The sequence below is a fragment of the Heloderma suspectum genome, chromosome Z (assembly GCF_057233095.1).
Source record: "Heloderma suspectum isolate Gila_16-S chromosome Z, 16-S_ref, whole genome shotgun sequence".
Lineage (NCBI taxonomy): Eukaryota > Metazoa > Chordata > Lepidosauria > Squamata > Helodermatidae > Heloderma > Heloderma suspectum.
In genome coordinates this window covers 14,522,133-14,544,108 of record NC_139476.1, presented here as the reverse complement: position 1 = coordinate 14,544,108, position 21,976 = coordinate 14,522,133, and the positions used below count along the sequence as shown (strand labels likewise).

The 21,976-nt window shown below is 47.6% G+C and overlaps 1 protein-coding gene across 3 annotated transcripts in view; it reads left to right on the top strand.

Moving 5' to 3' along the window:
* Window positions 1-21,976, top strand: part of LOC146333728 (phosphatidylinositol 4-phosphate 5-kinase type-1 gamma-like) — a 70,481-nt gene that overhangs the window by 20,559 nt on the left and 27,946 nt on the right. For all 3 annotated transcript variants that reach the window (XM_084825808.1, XM_084825810.1, XM_084825809.1), the window contains exons 2-8: window positions 15,531-15,562; window positions 17,349-17,441; window positions 17,821-17,951; window positions 18,248-18,365; window positions 18,568-18,720; window positions 20,222-20,521; window positions 20,915-21,120. In XM_084825808.1, coding sequence (XP_084681934.1) covers window positions 15,531-15,562; window positions 17,349-17,441; window positions 17,821-17,951; window positions 18,248-18,365; window positions 18,568-18,720; window positions 20,222-20,521; window positions 20,915-21,120 — 1,033 coding nt within the window. The remainder of the gene's footprint in view (window positions 1-15,530; window positions 15,563-17,348; window positions 17,442-17,820; window positions 17,952-18,247; window positions 18,366-18,567; window positions 18,721-20,221; window positions 20,522-20,914; window positions 21,121-21,976) is intronic.

Sequence of the window (21,976 nt, the reverse complement as noted above, 5' to 3'; positions counted from 1 at the left end):
GTCTTGTATTTAATTAGTCACCTGGTCACAATTGGCGACCAGGAATTTCATGCAGACGAGTGAGTGGAGTTATCTCCAGGCAAGTGAACAGGCTGGTAAAGGAGAGACAGAGAACTCTGTTTCTCCTTTGCCAGCCCACTTGGCTACTGTGCAGGCTGCAGAGGAAATTAAGACCCTTTCTCTGCAGCCAGAATGGAAATGCAGCAGACTGGCAAAGGAGAAACAATTAACTGTTTCTCTTATGCCACCCCACTGCACTTACAGCCAGATAGATAGATAGATAGATAGATAGATAGATAGATAGATAGATAGATAGATAGCTTCGGCTATTGGGCGGTATAGAAATGAAATAAATAAATAAATAAAATAGATATGCTTAGTTTTTACTCATAAGTGGCAGGAGTAGGAGTGATTGTTTTGCCAGCTGATTAAGAGGGGGGGGGGGGGCTTAGTAACAAGACTGCCCTAAAAGAGCTATAGCCTGAACACTTGCTCCTTGTTCTGAGCCAGCTTAACTTGTGTGTGAGGACACTGCCAAAGTGCTTTCTCCCTTGGATCCTGCCCCATTCTGGTTGTGACTGCACCTGTTTTGGCCCTGCTTCGACTGACAGCCAGCTCCTCCTGGGCCCTGGAATCCTGGCAAAGGAGGAGGAGCCCAATCCTTGCAAAGGCTTACTAAAGTGGATGGACAAAACTGTAGTTCGTGGGAGAACAGCAAAACCAGCATGTGTAGCAGTGGGCAGACAATTCAATTTCCTGGGAATCTTGGCTTTCTTTAAAAAAAAATCAAGATTCTAGCCCATTTTGTTGCAAAGATAAGCTTGAAAGTGGGTGAGCAATGCCAGGTGACATTATGTGCTGAATCAGGTTGGGGTTGCGGGGATTTCCTTCTTCTCACCTAGCAGTCAGGAGGGGGTGGGCTGGTACATCTCTTCTTCCCCAAGATGAACAAAACTAGAATAAATGTGGCACATTAGGTAACACTGCAGGAATAACTCATGCAAAATGAGAGATGGTAACAATTTGCGCATTTCCATAATGTCGATTTGTTCCAGAATTCAGTATGGGGGGTTTGTGTTTTTGCCTGTCTGGCATTTGGTTTGAGGGTTTGGTGGATGATTTGGGTTACCTGGGTATAGCAGAATTTTTTTTAAAGTACAACTAAGTAGAGTACACAAAGCCTTACAAATAGCCATCAGCACAGCTTTGTGGCCATGAATTCTGTAAGTCTGACTGTCAGTTTCAGCAGACTCCACATAAAGCTCCTTCTGGCATGGCTGTAACATGCCATTTTTCTTTCTGCTGGAAGGTGCTCGAGCTGTATGTTTTGGAGAGAGAGAGAGAGAGCGCATAGCCATCTTCTGTTCTGGATCGCTGCCGGTTTGCTTTGTTTGCAGAATAGCTCAAGGGTGCCAAGTAGCTTAGGAGACATTCAGAGAAGCTGCTCTTCATCTTGAGCAGATTATGCTGAAATGGAGTAGGAGTGTGGAGCAGGAGTGAGGGAAGCAGCAGGGTGGCTTGACTAAAGAACGGCCATGGCAAGAAACCCAGCTGCAGCCTGTTCTTGACGGTTGCTGCACTTTTGAGAAAGCCACTGCGGTGTAGTGTTGCACAGAGCAGCTAACCTTGGTTCAGAGTAGAAATCATGCTAAACCATGGTGGCTAGTTTTAACTGTGGTTTGGTGTCATTCGCTAAATCAACAAACCATGGTTCATGCTAATCGTGGTTTTGAAGTGAAGTTGGCACAAGCCATAACTTGCAGACTGTGGTTTGGTGTAAGTTTGCGAGCTATAGTTCTAACGATGCTTCGGTGTGATGTCTGAATTGACAAACTGTTGCTTTGATTAGGTCCTGAGGCTTCTGCACCAAGAGATGCAGATGAGATGAGCAGGTTGAAAACGGGCGAGAAGCTCTGAACATGGTTTGGGGATTCTGAACCGTGGCTAGTGCAGAAGCCATGGTTTGGTGTGATGTCTCAACTGGGACATTGACCATGGCTAGATCTGCACTAGTGCTTTTTATCGGTATTGAAGTGCATTGATCACTGTTCAGGCACATTACAAATTCTATATACTGCTTTTTTTAGCATTGTTTCACACTCTTTATTCCGTATTATCCAAAATACCATAACAGATGTCATTGTGTGGGCTACATGGTATAGATGCACAAGAAGAATATACCATCACTATGATGGGATCATATAAATATGACATGAGATGTAGATCTGGCCCAGGTTTGCACATAACACCAACCCAGGATTTATTTAACCCATCGTTTGTTGCTGTACCCAGGATTTGTCTGGCAAACAGTAGAACAAACTGCAAGTTGTATTTTCAGTCCCTGGGTTGTGTGTTTCCTTCCCACTTTGTCCACTTGCTTCCTGTATCCCAAATGTATTTGTGGTGCTGTAGTACTGACATGTAGAGAAGCTGGTTTGTTTGTTACAGATCTTGCCTGCTGCCTCTGTAGCCTAGTAAAACGACCCAAGGTTCTGGGTTAACATGTAATGACAGCCTATGGTTTAATCAACCCAGAGTTCATAACGCAACAACAAACCATGATCTGGTTTGCATGTAATGGCAGCAAATTGTGGGTTACTTAACCCAAGATTTGCTGGGACAGCGTGCCACCACCATTTTGAATGTGCAGGCTCCAATCAGAGGTTATTCTGTGAAGTGTGAACCCAAAGACTATAGGTTAATCGTGGATTAAACACCTCAACAGTTAACTTAAGAACTAAGTGTAGGTCAACTATGGGTTGGTTTGCACATCACGGAATAACCTCCAATCGGATTAATCAGATGTTGCATATTCAAAATGGTGGCAGTATGTGCTATGGCAAATCATGGGTTAATAAACCCAAGATTTGCCACTGCTACATGCGAACAGGGCCAATGGGTTCAGTCTCTTAGTTGTGGTTAACAAAACAATGGTTTGTTAGCATAGCCACAGTCGCACATCGCGACAATCCAGAATTCAACAACCCAAATCAGGTCATTGTGTGGAGGCAAGAGTCATGTGGAGACTAGAACAAAGGAAGATCATACAGTTTGGGGAGCATGTACCAAGGTACATTAAAGCAGATTAGTTACACTCCATTGGCTTTCACAGCACTGTTTTTATAGCATGCCATCCATCTATGTGGCAGTTTACAGTGTCACATAAATCAGCAGAAGGACAGGTTACTATCTTCTAAGCAACTTCAGTTCTGAATCTTACAGCCAGGTTGGAGATGCAACTTGTCTGTAAGGACAGGAAAAGTTATGAGGGTTCTTTTCTATTGTGGTCATACCAGGCTTAAGCAAAAAAGTCTCACTGGAAGGCAGAAGAGAGGGCACAAATTGGCACCATGTAAGCGTTCTGGGAGGAAGTTCCAGGCTGAAGGGGCAGCAGAATTTATTTAAAGGCTTTTTACCCCACTTCTCAGCCAAACAAGCTCTCAGAGCACTTTCCATCCAGTCAGTCAAGTAAGACAGTGCCTGCCCACAGGCTTACTGTTTAAAAAGACATGGCACACAAGGAAGAAAGGCTGGGAAGGGAAGAGGAAAAAATGAAATAGTTTTTCAGCTGGCCTGGTCGAATCGTCTTACTTTGCCCTCATCTCCCTGTGTGCAGCTTGCTGAAATTGTACGAACACAGTTGGGCTTATAGAAAGGGTCTTCATCCCCACCCACCATTGCATCTCTGTGGGTGGAGCAATGCCAGCTCCAGGTATGAGAGAGCCTTGGGCAACAAATGCCTTCCATGAGGCCACCGCCTCACCCATGTCACTGCTGCCCATTCTGTCACTGTCTTCTTGGAGGCCCAGTCTTCATTGCTGCCAGTGGCCATGATGGCTGGGGATGATGGGAATATTAGTCCAACCTGTCTGGAGGGTACCAGGTGGGGGAAGGCTGGCCTAGGGTTTGAGGCAAGGGGAAGCCGCTGCTCCTTCTCGCTCACCTCCCTTATTTATTAATTATTTTATATTAAGTATTTTAAACCCACACCTCCGCCAGAAAAAGGCTGTCAGAGTGGCTTACAGTCAGTCAGTAAAGAAGACAGTTCCTGCCCACAGGCTTACCATTTAAAAAAGCCACAACACGCAGTGAAACAGGAATGGGGAGAGAAGAGGAAAAAAATAAGCTGACTTTTAGCAGCGCTGGTGGTGCATGCCCTCTCATCTCCCGGGAAGGTGGGGCAGTCCAACCGGAGCAGGCCCTGAGGTTCCCTTTGCCTGCACCTGTTCTCCTTTGAGTGAGCAAGAACAGGGAGCTGTGGCAAATGGCTCAGGAGGCTCCAGCCGTTGGCAGTGGGCCCTTGCCAAGCCCAACAATTTATCAGGCTGCCTTGGGCAGCAAAATTTAAGGAGATAGTTGAAGGCAGGAAATTGCTGTCCTAATGGCGATGTAGCAAGGCTTGGCCCTTCCATGGTGAGGGAGCAAGGTATGGGGTTCTGCTTCAGGCAGCAGAACGGAGGAGGGCTTCTGATCCTTTTTAGTGGCAGTATAAGGAGCAGAAGCTGCCAGGATGAGTGACGCAGCATGATTCAGGCTTGCTTTATACCAACTCAAGGGAAAGAGTCAACTGGGGAAGCAGGTTCGGGATGTCGTGTGGCATTTCCTTGCCTCCAGTCTCCATCTTGTGGTATTAAAAATGCCAACAGCTCCACAGTGAACTGCAGTCCTTATCCAGTTTGTGTCGAAAGCCAGTGTGGTATGGTGGCTAGAGCAGCCTTCCCCAACCTGGTACCTTCCAGATGTGTTGGACCGCAACTCCCACGCTGGGGCTGGGAAGGATGGGAGTTCATAGAATCATAGAATAGTAGGGCTGGAAGGGGCCTACAAGACCATCAAGTCCAACCCCCTGCTCAGTCCAGGAATCCAGGTCAGAGCATCTCAGGGCAGTTGCAGTCCTGGAGGGCACCCGGTTGGGCTAGAGGGTGGATTTTGACTGGTGAAATCGGGATTTGAATCTTTGCAGAGCCATGAACTTCAATGGGTGATTTTGAGCTAGTCTCTCAGCCAAACTAACCTCACAGGGTGGTTGTGGGTTACCCCGCTTTAGCCACAGGTCCACCACCCTGAGCTTAAGGTGGGCTGTGATACATCAGAAGCTGCCTTTTCCCAGGTCAGCCTGTTTGTCTGTCTAGCCCTGTATTGTCTACTGTAGTAGTGTCTCCCCAGAATCTCAGGCAAAGAAACACCTTTGTTTCTTTGTTTGATTTCCCATCTGCTATCTGATCCTTTTCACCAGAAATGCTGAGAATTGAACCTGGGGCACCTTCTGTGTGCAAAGCAGTGATGGCCCCTCTTATGCAAAGAAGAATAATTTTGAGTGTTCACTTCAGGGGAGAAAGGGTCCTAAGCTGGCACCACTGTGATCTCAAGTAGGATTCTTGGCAGTAAGAGAGTTTGGAGGGGGAGGGCGCAGGGCTCACTGTTGAGGTCACAGAGGGCCACAGGCAAGGAGGAGGAGTCCATGCTGGCTTGGGACTGCTGGCCCTTGAGAACAGAATGCAGGGAAAATTGAACTATGTGCACCCCCCCCCCCTTGCCAGACTGTTCTGTGTTTTGTTTCCAATTGCCTCAATCTGTTATGCGACCCAGGCCCTTACACTGCAGTTTTCCAAGCTTGTTCTGTGCTTGCTTTTCCGTTGGTCTGACAAAGATAGCCATTGGGAGCTGCGGAGAAGCTGGAAAAATCAGAAGGTGAGCAAACGCAGCAACCAACTTCTCCCTACACTCCATGGCAGGATTCGGGTTGTAGGAAGAAGAGGAACTTGGAGGCTGCCTTATTACTTGGGTGGGGGCACTGGTCGTTTTTGTTTTGAACATTTCTGCTATTTTACCGCCCCTCATGCCAGCTGCAGAAAGTGTAATTGTGGCCCACTGCCTGATGGGCAGACAGCAAAAGTGCAGGTGGCAAAACATTTGGCAGCTATTCCTCCTGGTTCATTCTGGGGAGCTCTGAAGCATTGGGTAGTGAGCCTTTGCTTGTCCTGACAGTTTAGCTCCACCTTCTCCAACCAGGCTGGCAAGGGGGGGGGGGTGTGCTGGGAGTCGTAGTCCAACACACTTGGGGGGCACTGGGTCCTGGGGATGGTTGGCTTAGCTGACCTGAGAGGCTGGGTCACTCTGACTTGAAGTCTGCAAGCCAAAGCGTTAGCTGCCTATTTCATATCAGTATGCAGTTCCTTACTTGCACTGCTTCCTTTCCCCCTCCTCCTCTACCAGCTGCCCTTGTCACACACACACACACACACACCCCAGTTCCCCTCCCTCTCCCAAGTTCAAGCCAAACCCTCCTGAGCTCTCCCTGCTTCTACATCACCTGCCTCTCTCTTAGGCCTCTGGTTTTCCTCTTCCATTGGGCCTTTCTGCCTGCCTGCTCCCTCCCTTCAGATCCCAACGACTCTGCCAAAGTCCTTTGAGGTAAGGTTGATGGAGTTGGGCTTGTTTAGGCTGGAGGACATTCAATGAAGAGGCAATGCAGTAGCCATCTTCAAATGTCCAAAGGGCTGACACATAGGTGGAACAGATTTATTCCCTCTTGTTCCAGGGGATAGGACCTCTGGAAAGCTGAGGTCCTATCCTCTGCTATCCCGACTCCCAGTCCAACACTCTAGCCACTACACCACCTGTGTTATGGTGTAGTGTGACAATATTTGTATAGTGTATTACATATAAATACATACACACACAGCACAACACAACACACACCACTCACACACTGTCTCAGCAGGTGGTGGGTTCTTGTTTATTAGAGGTTTTTTAAGCAGAGACTGGATGTCGACCTGTCAGGGCTGTTATAGTAGTAGATTTCCTGCACGGCATGGGATGAGTAAGCCAGGCAAGTGGGATATTGTCAAGGGGAGAGTCATGGCAAAGTTCCTAGAGGAAATGGAAGGAGCGGGGAAGAGCGGTTAAAAGTCGGTTGTGGGGGGAGAGAAGAGGAAGGTAGCTTTGGGAAGTGGATGTTTTTAACCAGCATGTGAGCAGGAAGCCAAGATGAGGAGCCAGCCTGACCATCAGGGAACTGAATATGTGTGTGTGGGGGGGGGCTGGCAGGAGCAGGAGGCCATCTCCATTTCAGAAATCCGAACAGCACACTGTTGCAGTAGACAGAGCAAAGATACTGTGTGCACACACCAAGGGAAGACGAAAGGTTGATTCCAATGTAAAGTGAGGGAGGGGAAATGTATCCTTACTCATTTGAATTCTGAAGAAGAAAGTTTGTTAATATACGAGGTGTTTGTCTGAATCCTTTAATTCCCCACTCAGATCTTTATTTAAATGAGCCTGTGGCCCCAGGTGCCACACCTGCATCAGCAGGGGGTTGGGCTAGAAGAGCTTGTAAGGGAGTAGCTTAGTGACAGAACCCTGCAGAAGGCTCCAGGTTCAATTCCCAGGTAGGGTAGAAAAAATTCCTGCCTCAAACCCTAGAGAGCCACTGCCACTGAGTGTTGACAATACTGGGTTAGATGAATCAAGGATCTGACTCAGTAGAAGGCAGGTTCCTGTGTTCCCAATGTCCCTCCAACTCCCTGATTCTGTGACAGGCTTTCTGTCTGGCTGATGTTTCTCTGACATAAGGGCAGCTCTGCCTGCGGGGCCTCAGGCCTCCTTGGTCTTTCACCACCACCAAATCAAGAATTGTGTTGCATAAAGAGACAGAACCACTGAAGGTTTGTCAACAAATTGTAATTTGAGAAGGGGAGTTTTGACAATGGGGGAAGAAGCATTTAAGCAGGTACTCTTCCCACCTAGGTAGCCCTGTGATAACACTGTGTAGTATTAGGCTTTTGGAGGGCTGCCTTTTTTGCAAATTGGGAAATAACCTTCCCCCCACCCCAAGAATGCAGGACACAGGATAGTAAGTTAGAAACGGGCAGCTTGAAAAAGAATCTATTCAAGAATCTCTAGACAGACAGCATCCTTTTAAAAGGCAGTGGTGTGTGTATATATAGATATATTCGTGGGTGTATAGCTAGATATATACAGACACACAAACACGCATATCTCCTTGTTAATAGCCCGTATGACATAAGGAAGAAAAGAAGTGGTTAGGGATGCTCATCTAGGTTGAAAGGCTAACATAGTCTCATGCCTATCCCTCCCCAGCAGCATTTACATATCTCCCCCCAAATCTTTGGTTCGATTTGGTTTTCGTTTCAGCGGTTTTGTGTGCTTCAGGAAAATCTCCAGATCACACAACAACAGCTGTCGCAGAATGAAATCTTAGAAAATTTAGCCAAGCAGCTTTAAGAACAGATAGAGCTGGTTGAGAAATGCTTGCTCTCAATCCACTCGAGACAATTTTATTTTTTTATTTGTTTGTGGCGTTTGTATACTGCTGAATGTAATCAAATCTCTCAGTAGTTCACAATATGAAAATACAATATTAAAAAGGCAACATAAAAACACAGCATCAAAAACACTTCCAACTTGTTGTTGTTCAGTCGTTAAGTCGTGTCCGACTCTTCGTGACCCCATGGACCATAGCACGCCAGGCCTTCCTGTCCTCCGCTTTCTCCCGGAGCGTGCTCAAGTTCATATTCATTGCATCGGTGATGCTATCTAGCCATCTTATCCTCTGCCATCCCCTTCTCCTTTTGCCTTCAGTCTTTGCCAGCATCAGGGCCTTTTCCAGGGAGTTTTCTCTTCGCATTAGGTGGCCAAAATATTTGAGCTTCAGCTTCAGTATCTGTCCTTCCAATGAGCACTCAGGGTTGATTTCCTTTAGGATGGACTGATTGGACCTCCTTGCAGTCCAGGGGACTCGTAAGAGTCTTGTCCAGCACCACAGTTCGAAAGCATCAATTCTTCGGCGCTCAGCCTTCCTTATAGTCCAGCTCTCACAGCCATACGTTGCTACTGGGAAAACCATAGCTTTGATTATACGGACCTTTGTCAGCAAGGCGATGTCTCTGCTTCTTACTGTGCTGTCTAGGTTTACCATAACTTTCCTCCCAAGGAGTAAGCGTCTTTTAAATTCATGGCTACAGTCACCATCTGCGGTGATCTTGGAGCCCAAGAAAATAGAATCTGTCACTGCTTCCATTTCTTCCCCTTCTATATGCCAGGAAGTGATGGGGCCAGATGCCATGATCTTCGTTTTTTTAATGTTGAGTTTCAAACCAGCTTTTGCACTCTCCACTTTCACCCTCCACAAGAGGCTCTTTAGATCCTCTTTGCTTTCAGCCATTAGGCTTGTATCGTCTGCGTATCTGAGGTTGTTAATTCTCCCAGCAATCTTAATTCCAACCTGTCTAATTAAGGGTCTAATCCCTTAAATCTGTTCATCACCTCCACTGTATATTCATAAGGGATATGATTTAGGTCTTTTTATTTATTTAATTATTTATTTCATTTCTATACTGCCCAATAGCCGAAGCTAGGTCATACCTGAATGGTTTAGTGGTTTTCCCTACATTCTTCAATTTCAGCCAAAATTTTGCAATAAGAAGCTCCTGATCTGAGCCACAATCAGCTCCAGGTCTTGTTTTTACTGACTGTATAGAGCTTCTCCATCTTTGGCTGCAAAGTACATAATCAATCTGATTTCAGTATTGACCATCTGGTGATGTCCATGTGTAGAGTCGCCTCTTGTGCTGTTGGAAAAGAGTGTTTGCTATGATCAGCGTGTTCTCTTGGCAAAACTCTATTAGCCTTTGTCCTGCTTCATTTTGTACACCAAGGCCATGCTTGCTTGTTATCCCGGTGATTTCTTGACTTCCTACTTTAGCATTCCAATCCCCTATGATGAAAAGGACATCTTTTTTTGGTGTTCGTTCTAGAAGGTGTTGTAGGTTTTCATAGAACCGATCAACCTCAGCTTCTTCGGCCTCAGTGGTTGGGGCATAGACTTGAATTACTGTGATGTTGAATGGTTTGCCTTGGATTCGTACTGAGATCATTCTATCGTTTTTGAGATTGTAGCCCAGTACTGCTTTTCCCACCCTTTTATTGACTATGAGTGCTACTCCATTTCTTCTAAGGGATTCTTGCCCACAGTAGTAGATATGATGGTCACCTGAATTAAACTCGCCCATGCTTGTCCATTTTAGTTTGCTGATTCCCAAGATGTCGATGTTCAATCTTGCCATCTCACGTTGGACCACCTCCAGCTTACCTTGATTCATTGATCTGACATTCCAGGTTCCTAAACAATATTGTTCTTTACAGCATCGGATTTTCTTTTCACCACCAGACACATCCACAGCTGAGTGTCCTTTCGGCTTTGGCCCAGCCACTTCACTCTTTCTGGCGCTACTTGGAAATTCCCTCTGTTCTTCCCCAGTAGTATATTGGACACCTTCCGACCTGAGGGGCTCATCCTCCAGCGTCATCTCTTTTAGCCTTGTGATAGGTTCCATGGGGTATTCTTGGCAAGAATACTGGAGTGGGTTGCCATTTCCTTCTCCAGTGGACCACATTTTGTCAGAACTCTCCACCATGACCTGTCCATCTTGGGTGGCCCTGCATGGCATAGCTTATGGCTTCACTGAGTTTCGCAAGCCCCTTCACCACAACAAGGCAGTGATCCATGAAGGGGACTTCCAACTACAGTAAAAAAATAAGGAGCAGTAAAATGGAGCATCGTAATTAATTTGCTTACAACCCAGGGAAAGCCTGGGTGGACAAGTGTGTTTTCAGGAGGCATTTGAAAGATGTCGCGTTTTCTGCTCCCGAACTACATAAGAGAGGGTTTTCCAGATGGTGGGTGCCGCTGCAGGGTATTGGTGGGTGCCGTCTGGGTATTTCATGGCGACATTCCACTCATTTTGGAATTACCAGCAAATACATGCACTTGAATTTTAATTTATTTTTGACATTTCTATACCACCCAATAGCAGTTGACACCCCCCTTTGGTATGATCTGGGCAGTGTCCTGTTCTCACCAACCCAGAGTTGTGTCCTATGTATTTATTCATTTTATTTATTAAAAGTGTTTTCAACCCATTTTTCATTGCAAGATACTAGAGCGGTAAGCAAACCCCCCCATAAGAACCAAAATAGGGCACAAATGTAATGCAGTACATGAGAGAGAGAGATAACAATAAAACCAGAGGCATCGAAAGCAGAGCAGATTTAAGCTCAAAGCAGTATTGTAGGGAGCTGTCCAGCAGGATAAGGGACAGGTCTGTGGCAAAGCTGACGCAACAGGGGAGCTGTCCAGCCAAGGAATTGGAACCAGCGCACACGACTAGATGCTGGAAGGAATGAGGTGTTGCACCAGCAACACCCAAGTAGTCTGTGCGAGATTGCATAGTTGCCCCTGCTGCCCCACCGCTACTTGGGGAATCCATGGAGCACTGAAAGGTAGTTGGTTTCATGATTCCTCCTCCCACATAGGGCTTTGACACAGGAGTTCCCACACTGCCAAATATGCTTGTGCCTTCTGGGTTTTGTTGGGGGTGGGGGAGAGTGACTGTGGACGGTCTGGAGCTGGGGGGGTTGTCCAGTCAGGGAACATCAGGTCCCGCTCTGGGTGAGGCATTCTCCAGGAAGTTGACCTTGGGATGTCCAGTGGGGCACACAGACTCCCCTGCTGACTGTCCTTCTTCCGACTACGGATGGGACGAAGAAAGTGTCTTGTAGAAGCATTATCATTTCACTGTGTGCCGGAGAGAAAAGGAGGCTGTTATGTCTCTCTCCCTGCCCTCCTGGGGCAGGTGATGGAAAAGACCCTTGTCTGCCTGAGCCCCCTAGGGAGCTGTGGCCAGTCAAGAGTAGATAATCCTGGATAGATTAATAAGGCCGCCCTGGTGTTAGGCTTCATACATTCCCAGGTTATAATAGTACAACCTTAAAGAAATACCCCAATGTTGGTGCAGCGTGGCCTAGTTGTCATTCTACCAAGAAAGCCTTCCTTCCTCCCTGGTTTTGTTCTCTTGTGCCTGGATACTCCTTGGAGGGTGAGAGGAGGCTTTTCTGATAGTGAAGGTTGCACTTGAGAAGGATATTGTGGGATGCAACTGGCTGACACAAGTCTGGAGAGATCTTTTAGATTCCTAGGAGCCTCACTTTTGCATTGAGAAATCCTACGCCAGCCATCCCCAACCTGGTGCCAATGGCCATGCTGGCTGGGAATGATGGGAGTTGCAGTCCAACAGATCTGGAGGGCACTAGGTTGGGGAAGGCTGCCCAAGGCAGTCATGTTTTTAAAACAGAAATGCAGTATGGTATGTTTTTGTGTCTTTGTAACGCTTTCAGCGTGTGACGGATGCTTTTCTGTTTCCTTTGCAATGCCTTTATCTTGGAAAATTATGTCCTGTGCACCTTTATCCTTCAGCACTTCCTCCCTGTGTTGTTTTAAATTCTCCACCTTGCCCTATCGCTGTCATTCATGAGTGGGCACATCAACCTGGGGATGCTGCTGTTTTCAGAACGGACTGTTCCAAAAGTGTATCTTCTTGTCCCAGTTGCACTCTTCATGCCCTTGGTTGTCTAGACTGAAGAGTGAGATTGCTCATTGGCCCTTATTAATCTCTTTCTCTCTCTGCATTTCCATTTGAGCGCAGAGTGAATTAGGCAAGACGCACAAGGAAACATGGACGCCCATATGCTCAACGTTCTCTATTTTCCTTTTATCGTTAACAATTTCCTTGTTAATATTTTCTTAACATGAGTTGTTGGCATTGTCATTCAGGGTGCAGCTCCATCCCCAAGGTCTCCAAAAGTTACACAAGAATGGCCACAGCAGAGGTTGGCAACCTGGTGCCCTCCAGATGCTTTGGACTACAGCTCCACACTTAGTGTGTGGGTTTATTATTTCTTTTGGATATTCCTATACCTCCCTTCCACCAACAGTTCCCAGGACAAAGAGTGGGAGAACATTTCAGCCTTCCGGAACACTCTGTAACTGCGGGGTGGGCAACTTAGTGCCCTCCAGAAGTTTCAGACTACAGCTCCCATCAGCCGCAGCCAGGGAGCTGTAGTCCAAAGCATCTGGAGGGCACCAGGTTGCCAACCTCTGCTGTGGCCATTCTTGAATATAGGAATTTCAAGAGGAGATTACAATGGCGAACAGCTGAACTCTTAAGACATGTCATGTGATAAGAAGCCTTTGTCTTGATCTTAAGCCACGTGTGATAGAATTGAACTTTATAGAGCAGCCTACCGTAACCTGGTGCCCAATAGATAGGTTCAGCTACAACTCCCAGCATCCCCCCTCCCCCAGTACTAGGGGGGCACTAGGTTGGGGAAGGCTGGCCTGTGTAGGGCTGGAGAGCTATTCTGCCCCATTTCTCAGGTCTGGCACCTGATATGGTTTGCTCATGTCCTTAGCCTGCTTCTCATGATGGTTGGGAGTGGGGGAAGCAAAGCATGAGTTGGGCAGCCCTCCCCAACCTAGTGCCTTCCACATGTTTTGGACTTCAGTTCTCACCAGCCCCTGCCCCCCTGACCAATGGTCAGGAATGCCAGAGGGTGTCATCCAAAATATCTGGAGGACACCAGGTTGGGGAAGGCTGAGTTGGGTAGTTCCTGCGTGCAAGAAAGGACCCCTTTCAGCTCCTGCGATCGGACGAATCGTTGGATGGCCACCTTTCCCCCCCACACACACACACTGTCTGGTTCATGTGAACACTTCTCCATGCGGTCACGAGATTTGAATCAAGCTGGGTAAGCAAGGCTTGCGTGTAGGAATCTAGTCTTAAATGATGCTTCCCCTGGTGGTACAGCATTGCCGAGAAACTGGAGTTAAATTAGTTGTTATTGTGTGTGTGTATCTCACCAGGCTGTCTGTCAGCATGATTAAGAGATAAGTGCTCCCTTAATGCTTCCAACCAGTAGCCAACAAAGGGCTTCATTTCTTTCGCCCAGGCCCCTCTTGCAAATCAGATTTTCCCGTTGCACATTCGAAGCATGAACGTGTCCAAAATTCCTTCTGCTGTTCTTTTCTTCCCAAGGTTGCTGATTCAGCCCTTCTTGTGCTCCCTCTCCTCCAGCCTGGGCCATGCTCGACCCAGGAATGAGTCGATTAGGCGCTTAGCAGCTGCAAGGCAAAGCTGCTTGTGGAATTATTGCAAAATTGAAGCCAATCTCCTGCTCTGGAATTTTGACAAGAGTGCAGAAAAGGGATTAGCCAGCACAGTTTCCCCTGGAATCTCTCTAGCAGTGTGGGAAGGCATGGCTTTTTAAAAAATCATCATTATAGCGGATAGTTGTGGGGATCACATAACTGAGATCTGATCTTGGAGATCTCGTGCTTTGTCATTGTGTGGGGCTCTGTTTACACCAGAAAAAGCAGAGTGTGTGCCAGATCCAGCTTGCTGAAAACACTGCCTCTTTTAAAAATAAAAATCACATTCCTAGTTCACATGGCTGGGAAGATAAACTCCAGGTCTTAAAGAGCCGCTGGATTGTTGAAAAGAAGCATTTCATTGGCTGTGGGCAGGGATCCGCTACTCTGACTGAGGGAAGATCACTAGGTTATGTAAAACCAGAGAAATTGTGCAAATTTGCTTGCCGTGCATAATTTATATGGGCTGTGGGGTGTCTTGGGGCAGGAGCCAAGAACTTCAAGGAGATGCTGGAACTCAGTGTATCTGTTAAATTACTTTACTACTCTTAGTATATGCCACATGCAAGGCCAAATGTTCCTCTTCCATGGGGCAGGAATATTCCTCCACTTAGGAAATCTCTTCCTTGGGATTTATATGGGGAGGGTTATCCTTTGGAGCTGGACTTGGCCTGTCAAGTCCCCATCTGAAGTCTTACATGAAGTCTAGACCATCCCAACCTGGTGCCCTCCAGATGTGTTGGACTTCACCTCCCAGCATCTGGAGGGCACCAGGTTGAGAAAGGCTGGCTTAGACACCGGCTGACTACCTCACTGAGAACTAGCCTCCTGACTAATGTGTAAAATAGGAGTGGGCAGATTTTAGGCTTGGGGAACATCGCCTTTTCTTTTTCACTAGAACCCCATGGTCCAGCAACTGGAGTCAGGTGGAAAAGAATGGATTGAGAAAGTAGACATAGAATTGAGGAACAAGGTGTCTCTGCACACTTGGTCATCCCAGGAATTAGGTTTCAGAATTGGATCTGAGCTCTCACACACACTTTGACATACATAAATCTACTCCTACTTTCCCCAAAACGTTCTTGATTTTACCAACCTAATTTAGTAGGGCTGTGGGAGCCTTTTGGGGTTTAAACCATTGGGGTTCAGAAATCCTTGCTGATCTATTGCAAATCACTGAGAGACCTATAAGTAGATCCTAGTTTGTATTCTTGCCTGACCCTGGTGCCCAAGGAACTCTGTTTACTCAGTAGTAAATCCCACTATATTTAATAGGGCTTGCTCCCAGGTAAATGTGTATAGGCTTGCAGCCTTAGAAAGATGAGGGGAAGGGAGAAGGATATATAAGTGTAAGTTAAGAGACTTGAATTTTAAAGTGGGGATTTAAACAAGGAGTGCAGCTTTCTGGGAGGGACAGAGGAAGGTGGCAGTGATCTCCCCACACCTGGTTCAGTCATCAGTTTGCCAAGACAACATGCTTTGATATTCATCCCCCCTTACCATATCGTTCTCCTTTTCCCAGGACTCGCTCTGAAGAAAGCCGTTCTAACTGAGGTGAGTTTTGCTGCTTTCCTTCTGTCAGGAAATGCTACAAATCTGTCCAAGCTTTAAGTTGAGCCTCAGGACGCCCTGCTGTTTGTCCTCTTACCAGAAGAGTGAGGATGGGTGGGCAAGATACATGGGGCCTTTTCCATGGTGGCACCCAAAACTGTAGATCTCTCCAGGGAACCTTTTCTTTCCACGCTAAAGCAGTAGCTGTACTGTAGCTGTTTCAGTGAGCCAGTTGTTGCTTCTGGCTGGTTTGACTAGCTTATTTTAATGCTTCTGAGTTTGTTGTTTTTGTATATGGCTTATATTTTAAGTTGTGCTTTTATGGATCCTGACTTTTTTTGGTGTGATTTAAATATGTTGTTAGCAGCTTCTTAATATTTAATTTTTTATATGGAAAACCAGGATAAAAATCTATAAAATAAAATAGAAGTCAATAGAACTGGGGGCTGTGGTTCTCTTGCAGTGCAATCTTACGTATGTCTCCTGAGAAGTTAGTCTTACTGAGTTTAGTGTGAGTTACTCCCAAGATTAAGTGTACAGCAGCCTTCACCAACCTGATGCCCTCCAGATATGTTGGACTGCAATTCCTATGCTGGCTGGAGATGATGGGAATTGCAGTCCAGCACATCTGGAAGGCAGCAGGCTAGAGGAGCTGCACGTAAACCATTGATTCATATGTCCATCCTCTTTCGCTCCAAGGCACAGCTAACAGTTCCACAGCTTGGCCCAATCCTTTTTCCAGACACCCAGAGAATAACTTGCAGTTGTGATGGTGGTGCTGTGTGTGAGAGTGAGTGATGAGCGGCGACTTATTTTTTCCTCTTCCCTCCGCATCCCTTTTTCCTTGTGTGCCATGTCTTTTTAGATTGTAAGCCTGAGGACAGGGACTCTCTTCTTTTACTGACTGCATCTAAGTCACTCCAGAAAACTTCTTGGCTGAAGAGCCAGTAATAATGCTGTGATGGAATGAATGAACTATCTCCTGTTTGGCAGCTGTTGTTACCCCTGCAGAGTTGCCTTTTCCTCAATTTGTAGTTGCCAGAAGCATAAAAAGAGTGTCTCTCCCCCTGCCACCCATGAGCTAGCTCCATCACATCCACATCTCCTTCCTTAACAGTTTGCTCCAACCCTATCCTTCCTCCTTGTGAGCTCAGGTTCCACAGAGTTGAGGGAGCAGGATGCAGAGAGTTCTGGCTACCTGCATAGTTTTGGATTCTTGAAGGAATGCCTCCTCCCCTAGGTTCCCTTGCGATGTTTAGGCACACTGCTCCCAGGGTGGGTGGAGAACGAGTGTCTTAGGTCAGCCAAGCCTTCATCCAGAACTCCCTGGCTAATTTACTCCTGGATCTTTAGCAGGTTGCCTAAAAGAAACAAACCGTCTTGGGTGTTGATCACCAGAGGGAGATTTGAGGCTGCCTTTTCTTGCCTCTTTGGTTGCCCTCTGGGCCTTTTGGGTTTTAGCTGTGATTGAAATCATGTAGTTTATGGTAATATTTATAGGAGAGCTTGTAAAGATAGTTGGCTGCTTCAAGAGCCCCACAGGCTAAGAGTACAGAACGCAAAGGTTAGAAATAAATACAGTAAGTGAAACTCGTCCAGCACTCCCTCTCCTGAGGAACATGACCAGCATCCCTTGAGAGTATCCCCAAGGAGCAATAACTGACTTTCTCTGTGTCTTAGCTCCATGGGACTCCTACCTTCCCTGTGCCCCCTGTCTCACTTCTTTTTTACATCTAGGGTGGGTTTTCCTTGCTTATTTGTGCTCACCTTGAACACCTTCCCTTCTCAGGCACCATCGTTGACAGGGCAGCCAGGGCCCGGCCAGGGGAAGAAGATTGGCCACCGAGGGGTCGATGCCTCGGGGGAAACCACGTACAAGAAGGTGTGATCTCCTGGCGCAGGGGAGTTGAACCTCTTTCAGCTTATGGGCCAAATTCAATTTCAGAGACATTCTCCAGGGACACATTGCAGTATTGGGCGGGGCCAATATACCAAAAATAGGAGTATATTTTACCTAAAACTCTATGCTTTAGGAGAGTCATTTCATCCTTTTAAAATGGGGACAAACATGCAAAAGCACAGAAAGGGTGTGGGGTGGGTGAAGGGGGCAAGGCCATCTGGAGACCGGCTAGGGTTGAGCTTTGAGTACAGGTGGAGCCCCCTCTCCCTGCATCCAAACCCTGCGTGCTTCCCTCCTCCTTCTGCCAATGACTCAGCCTCGGGGAGATCGCACTGACGTTGTCCCCTCCTGTCCACCACAGACCACATCGTCCACGCTCAAGGGGGCCATCCAACTCGGTATTGGCTATACGGTGGGCAACCTGAGCTCCAAGCCCGAGAGGGACGTCTTGATGCAGGATTTCTACGTGGTGGAGAGCATTTTCTTTCCCAGGTAGGATGCCACTGGCAGTGCTGGGAGGGGAGATTGCTTCGAGTGAGGAGGGAGGTTGCATCATGCAAAAAGGGAGATTTTTAGGTGTCATGTGAATGGCAGTTCAGCCAGTATCTCTTGGTCATGCTGGGAGGTGTGCACACATGACAAGCCCCTTTCCAAGAGGGCCGGGGGGTGGAGTGCTGCAGCTAGCTCTGGTATTAACAGCAAAAATGCTACAGCTGATAACTATTACTGACTGAGAGGAAAATGCTTGACTTGTTCGGTTTGTGTCTGCACTCCCCCGCCCCATGCAGCGAAGGCAGTAACCTCACCCCTGCACACCACTACCCGGACTTCAGGTTCAAAACGTACGCGCCAGTGGCTTTTCGGTATTTCCGGGAGCTTTTTGGCATTCGTCCAGATGATTACTTGGTAAGAGCGGCTTCTCTTCACCCCTGCCCAAATAAAAAGTGGGGCTTCGGGTGTGTAGATCCAAGCAATATCCAGATTCCGTGGGTCAGCAGCGTGGGACTTGGGTTGGGGTGGACGGAGGGCCCACCTGCTTGCCTATTAATGTGAGCCCCCTGCACACTCCTGACTGCCTCTTTCTTGCCTCCTCTCCTTCCTCCCTCAGTATTCCTTGTGCAACGAGCCCCTGATCGAACTGTCCAACCCCGGAGCCAGTGGCTCCCTCTTCTACGTCACCAGTGACGATGAGTTCATTATCAAAACGGTGATGCACAAAGAGGCCGAATTCCTCCAGAAGCTTCTTCCGGGCTATTATATGGTACGTGCTAGAACCCACTTCCTGGCTGTTGTGGGTTTGTAGCAGGAACCCCTCATAGAATCATGGGGTTGGAAGGGGCCTGTAAGACTTCTCCTTCTCCTTTTTGGATGCCCGGCACTTATAGGTCGAGCCCTTCAAGTCCAACCCCCTGCACAATGCAGGAAGTCTGATTCCCAGGCAGTCTCCCATCCAAGTACTAACCAGAGCTGACTCTGCTTAGCTTCCGAGATCGGGCACATCCAACCCTTTGCTCGTCTTGAACTCTTTTTTATATACATAATTTGAAACTGAAAGGTGTCCTTGGGCTGCTTTAGGTTGCTTTCCCCTCCCCTTGACCTTTTTCTTTTCATTTGCAAACCTCTCTGTTCCTAAGGTGTGTAGAAGGCATTACCGTCTTTTGGGTGGCTGCCCTGTTTTGCTTCCAAAACGATGGGCACTTGGCCACCTGCATTAGCTACTAGAAGGAATTATCATTTTAAAAAATAAAGCTGTAAAAACCAATCATAAGCAGTATCATCTATAAGGCTGAGAGGCCATAAAACTAAGCCAACACAGAGCCAGAATAAAATCACAACTGAGGTCATTTCCCCCTTTCTGTAGCACTTTAACGTGTCGTAATTAGCTGCATCACCAATTAAATGGATCAAGTTAGCAGGTGATGGGAAAAGACCCTTCTTTGCCTGAGAGCCTGGAGAGCCACTGAAGGTCAGAGAAGATAATGCAGGCTAGATGGAGCAATGGTCCAACCCCATCATAAGTCAGTTTCCTATTTCCCTGTGCTCTCCTTTGGCTTCAGAGGTTTTACCAGGCCCTGTCTGCGTGTCTTCAAGCTTATCTTCGTAGCTGTCTTCAATTGATAAGTCTGTGCCTCCCTTTCTTTTTTTTAAGCTGCCGTATGGTTTCAAGGAACCAATCTGGGGTCGTGGTTAGAGCGTTGGACTAGGACTGGGAAGATCCGAGTTCAAAACCCTGCTCAGCTGCAAAGTTCACTAGGTGGCCTCGGTTGTGAGGATAAAATGGTGTGGGGAGCCATGTATGCTGCCTTAGTTCCTTGAAGGGAAGGATGGGACAAAAATTTCACAACGTCCCATTTGCTTCCCTCCTCCCTCCCCATCCCTTTTTTTTCCTTTTGTGTCGTGACTTTTCAGTTGTAAGGGACTGTCTCTTGTTTTATTCATCTGTATGTTACGGTCGGCCGACAAATAAATCTGATGATGACAATGAATATTATCTGTAAGCCATTCTCGGAGCCTTTTTTCCCAGTCAAGAGTGGGATTAAAAAAAATTCTTTAAATAAATATTGAAAATAAACATAAATATATAACAGAATAAATTACAAACACATGAGGACTAGAAACCTCACTTTTGAATAGTGAAAGCTGAAGTGGCCAGGATGCTGAAAATTCACGTTGGAACCCGAATCACACAGTTGTGTGTTGTCGATTTGTCAAGGTGCCCGTCCAAACGTTATGTTTTAATTTTATTTTTCAAACTCTTCTAGAACTTGAACCAGAATCCCCGGACGCTGCTGCCCAAGTTCTACGGCCTCTACTGCGTCCAGTCCGGGGGCAAAAACATTCGGGTGGTGGTGATGAACAATATCCTGCCCCGGGTGGTGAAGATGCACCTGAAATACGACCTCAAGGGCTCGACCTACAAGCGCCGGGCGTCCAAAAAGGAGAAGGAGAAGTCAGGCCCCACCTACAAGGACTTGGACTTCATGCAGGACATGCCCGATGGCATCATGCTAGATACGGACACCTTCAGCGCCCTGGTCAAGACGCTGCAGAGGGACTGCTTGGTAGGTCCAGGGGGACGAAGCCCACCCGACTGCTTCCCCCAGCCCGGTGCCCTCCAGATGTGTTGGGCTGCAAGAGGAATGGTGGGGGTTGCCGTCCGACACATCTGGAGAGCACCAGATTGGGGAAGGCTGTTTCACTGAGCCACTTAGAGGCCTTTCCAAGGCCTGCTGTCTGTGGCCACTCAACTGGGGACAGCAGAGTTTAAACCTGGGACTGCCAGCTTGCAAAGCATGTGCTCCACCTCTGAGTTTGGGGACCCCCTCTCTCACGCTCTTAGCCGCTAGGCTATGTTGTACTGCGGAGTTAGCTTGTGGAACACAACCGGAGTGGTTTCCCTGGCTAATCCCCCCTTTTCCCCCCTTGAATCCCTCCCTCCTTCCCCCCATTTCCAGGTGCTCGAAAGCTTCAAAATCATGGACTACAGCCTGCTCCTGGGAGTCCACAATATAGACCAGCAGGAACGGGAGCGGCAGGCAGACGGCGCCCAGAGCATGTCCGACGAGAAGCGCCCCGTGGGGCAGAAAGCCCTGTACTCCACAGCCATGGAGTCGATCCAGGGCGGAGCTGCCCGGGGAGAGTCCATCGACACGGACGACACGTAAGTGGGGGCTGGTGGCCCGAACCTTTGCCCCCTTCCCTGCAGGGGCAAGCAGAAGAGCTGTACAGGTAGAGCCTCCCACTCAAGGGTGCTGTGGCCTATGTTCATTGAAGCCTGTGGACTTGACTCATCAATCCAGTGTGGCTGGACCAGGGTGGAGCAGGCTTGTCCAAACGAGCTGCTGTGGATGTTGAGCCAGCTCCATGGAAAAACAGGATGTCTGAGAAGCATCGCTCAGAGCCAGTCTCCTCACTGACCTGTGAGTTTTCTGTGCGCAGGGGAGTCAGAGGGTGGGGAGTTAGGGAGGAGGAACATCTCATTCCAAAGGCTGGAGAGAGATTGCAGAACATGGGGAACGTTTGCTGAAGTCACAGGAGGGCGGTCTTATTGGCCTAAATGAAAAAGGGAAGGCCAGGCCTGTGGAATGTTAGTCAGCCTGTAATTACTTGCAGTGAATCAGCCAGTTCTTTGCATGGACCATTTTAGCTGCAATTTATTTAATTGCAAATGGCAGCCAAAATTGTCTCCGCAAAGTACAGTCGTTAACCCTGTCATACCCTTGATAAATGAATGGGTTCCCAGAGCCTGGGGTGAAGTGAAATGGTTGAGGTTAAGCCGGGTGGGAAGCCTGTGGCCCTCTGGAGATGGTTGGACCCCAACTCGCATCATAGAATCATAGAATAGTGGGGTTGGAAGGGGCCTATAAGACCGAGTCCAACCATGCAGGAATCCAAGTCAGTCCGTGCTGGCTGTGACTAATGGGAATTGGAGTCCAGCAACATCTGAAAGGCCATAGGCTCCCCCAAGCCTTGGCTTAAGAGGTGGAGACAGAAAACAGATGAATTTTTGAACAATC